We start from the raw sequence: 720 nt of genomic DNA on the forward strand, positions 1-720 counted from the left end.
GGGCAGGAGGGTGCGCAGGGCGCCCCTACCACTTCTGCCTGGGAGAGGGGCCCATCCCTTGGCCACCTGCGCAAGCCCCTGCCACCAACCCTACCAGGGCACCAGCTACTTGACTCACAGGCTCCCCCACTCCTCCTCCCATTCCATTCCATGCCATTCGCCCCGCCCACGAGCGCGTAACGTCACAGACGCTGCACCCCCAGCCAATTGACGCGCGCATGTGCACAAACTACTGGTCGTAGCCAGAGGGCGTGGCAGTTTCCCGGGTTGGGGCGGGGCTACGCAGACTATCCAGCCCTCTCCCCTCATTGCGGAGGAAGGGGGAGACTCTTACCTGGCTGGTCCCAGGCCCGCACAGGCCCCAGCAGCGCCACCACCGCTAGGACCGCGAGCGCAGCTCGACCACCGGCCGCCATGTCGACTGCCGAGAGGGGAGAGCCCCGACCCCGCGCCCGTCACCTGGCTGCTCAGCCTGCGTCACCGCGCGAGCGGCACCTCTCATTGGCCGGGCCTCACCCTCGGGCGGCTCGGCCCCGCCCCTTTGCCAGGCAGGGTCAATAGGGAAAGAGGCGGGGCGCCCCACCCCCCTCCCTCCCCAGTTTCGAGGCCTATTGTCTTTCCGGGCCCGAACTACCTCGAATAGGCGCGCGGCAACTTTCCCTGTCTCGCGTTTTTGTGTTGTATTTCCCCGATAAAAGCAGCAGCTGCGGGGCTGAGGCG

The 720-nt window shown here is 67.4% G+C and overlaps 1 protein-coding gene across 1 annotated transcript in view; it reads right to left on the reverse strand.

Moving 5' to 3' along the window:
* SARAF (store-operated calcium entry associated regulatory factor) overlaps nt 1-439 on the reverse strand; it is a 27,162-nt gene extending 26,723 nt beyond the window's left edge. Inside the window, exon 1 of the mRNA XM_019522296.1 lies at nt 335-439. Within this exon, the coding sequence (XP_019377841.1) occupies nt 335-416 (82 nt within the window). The 5' untranslated portion in view covers nt 417-439. The remainder of the gene's footprint in view (nt 1-334) is intronic.
* Nucleotides 440-720: the final 281 nt, after the last annotated feature.

The sequence above is a fragment of the Gavialis gangeticus genome, unplaced genomic scaffold, assembly GCF_001723915.1.
Source record: "Gavialis gangeticus isolate Ggan-Ray unplaced genomic scaffold, GavGan_comp1, whole genome shotgun sequence".
Classification (NCBI taxonomy): Eukaryota; Metazoa; Chordata; order Crocodylia; family Gavialidae; genus Gavialis; species Gavialis gangeticus.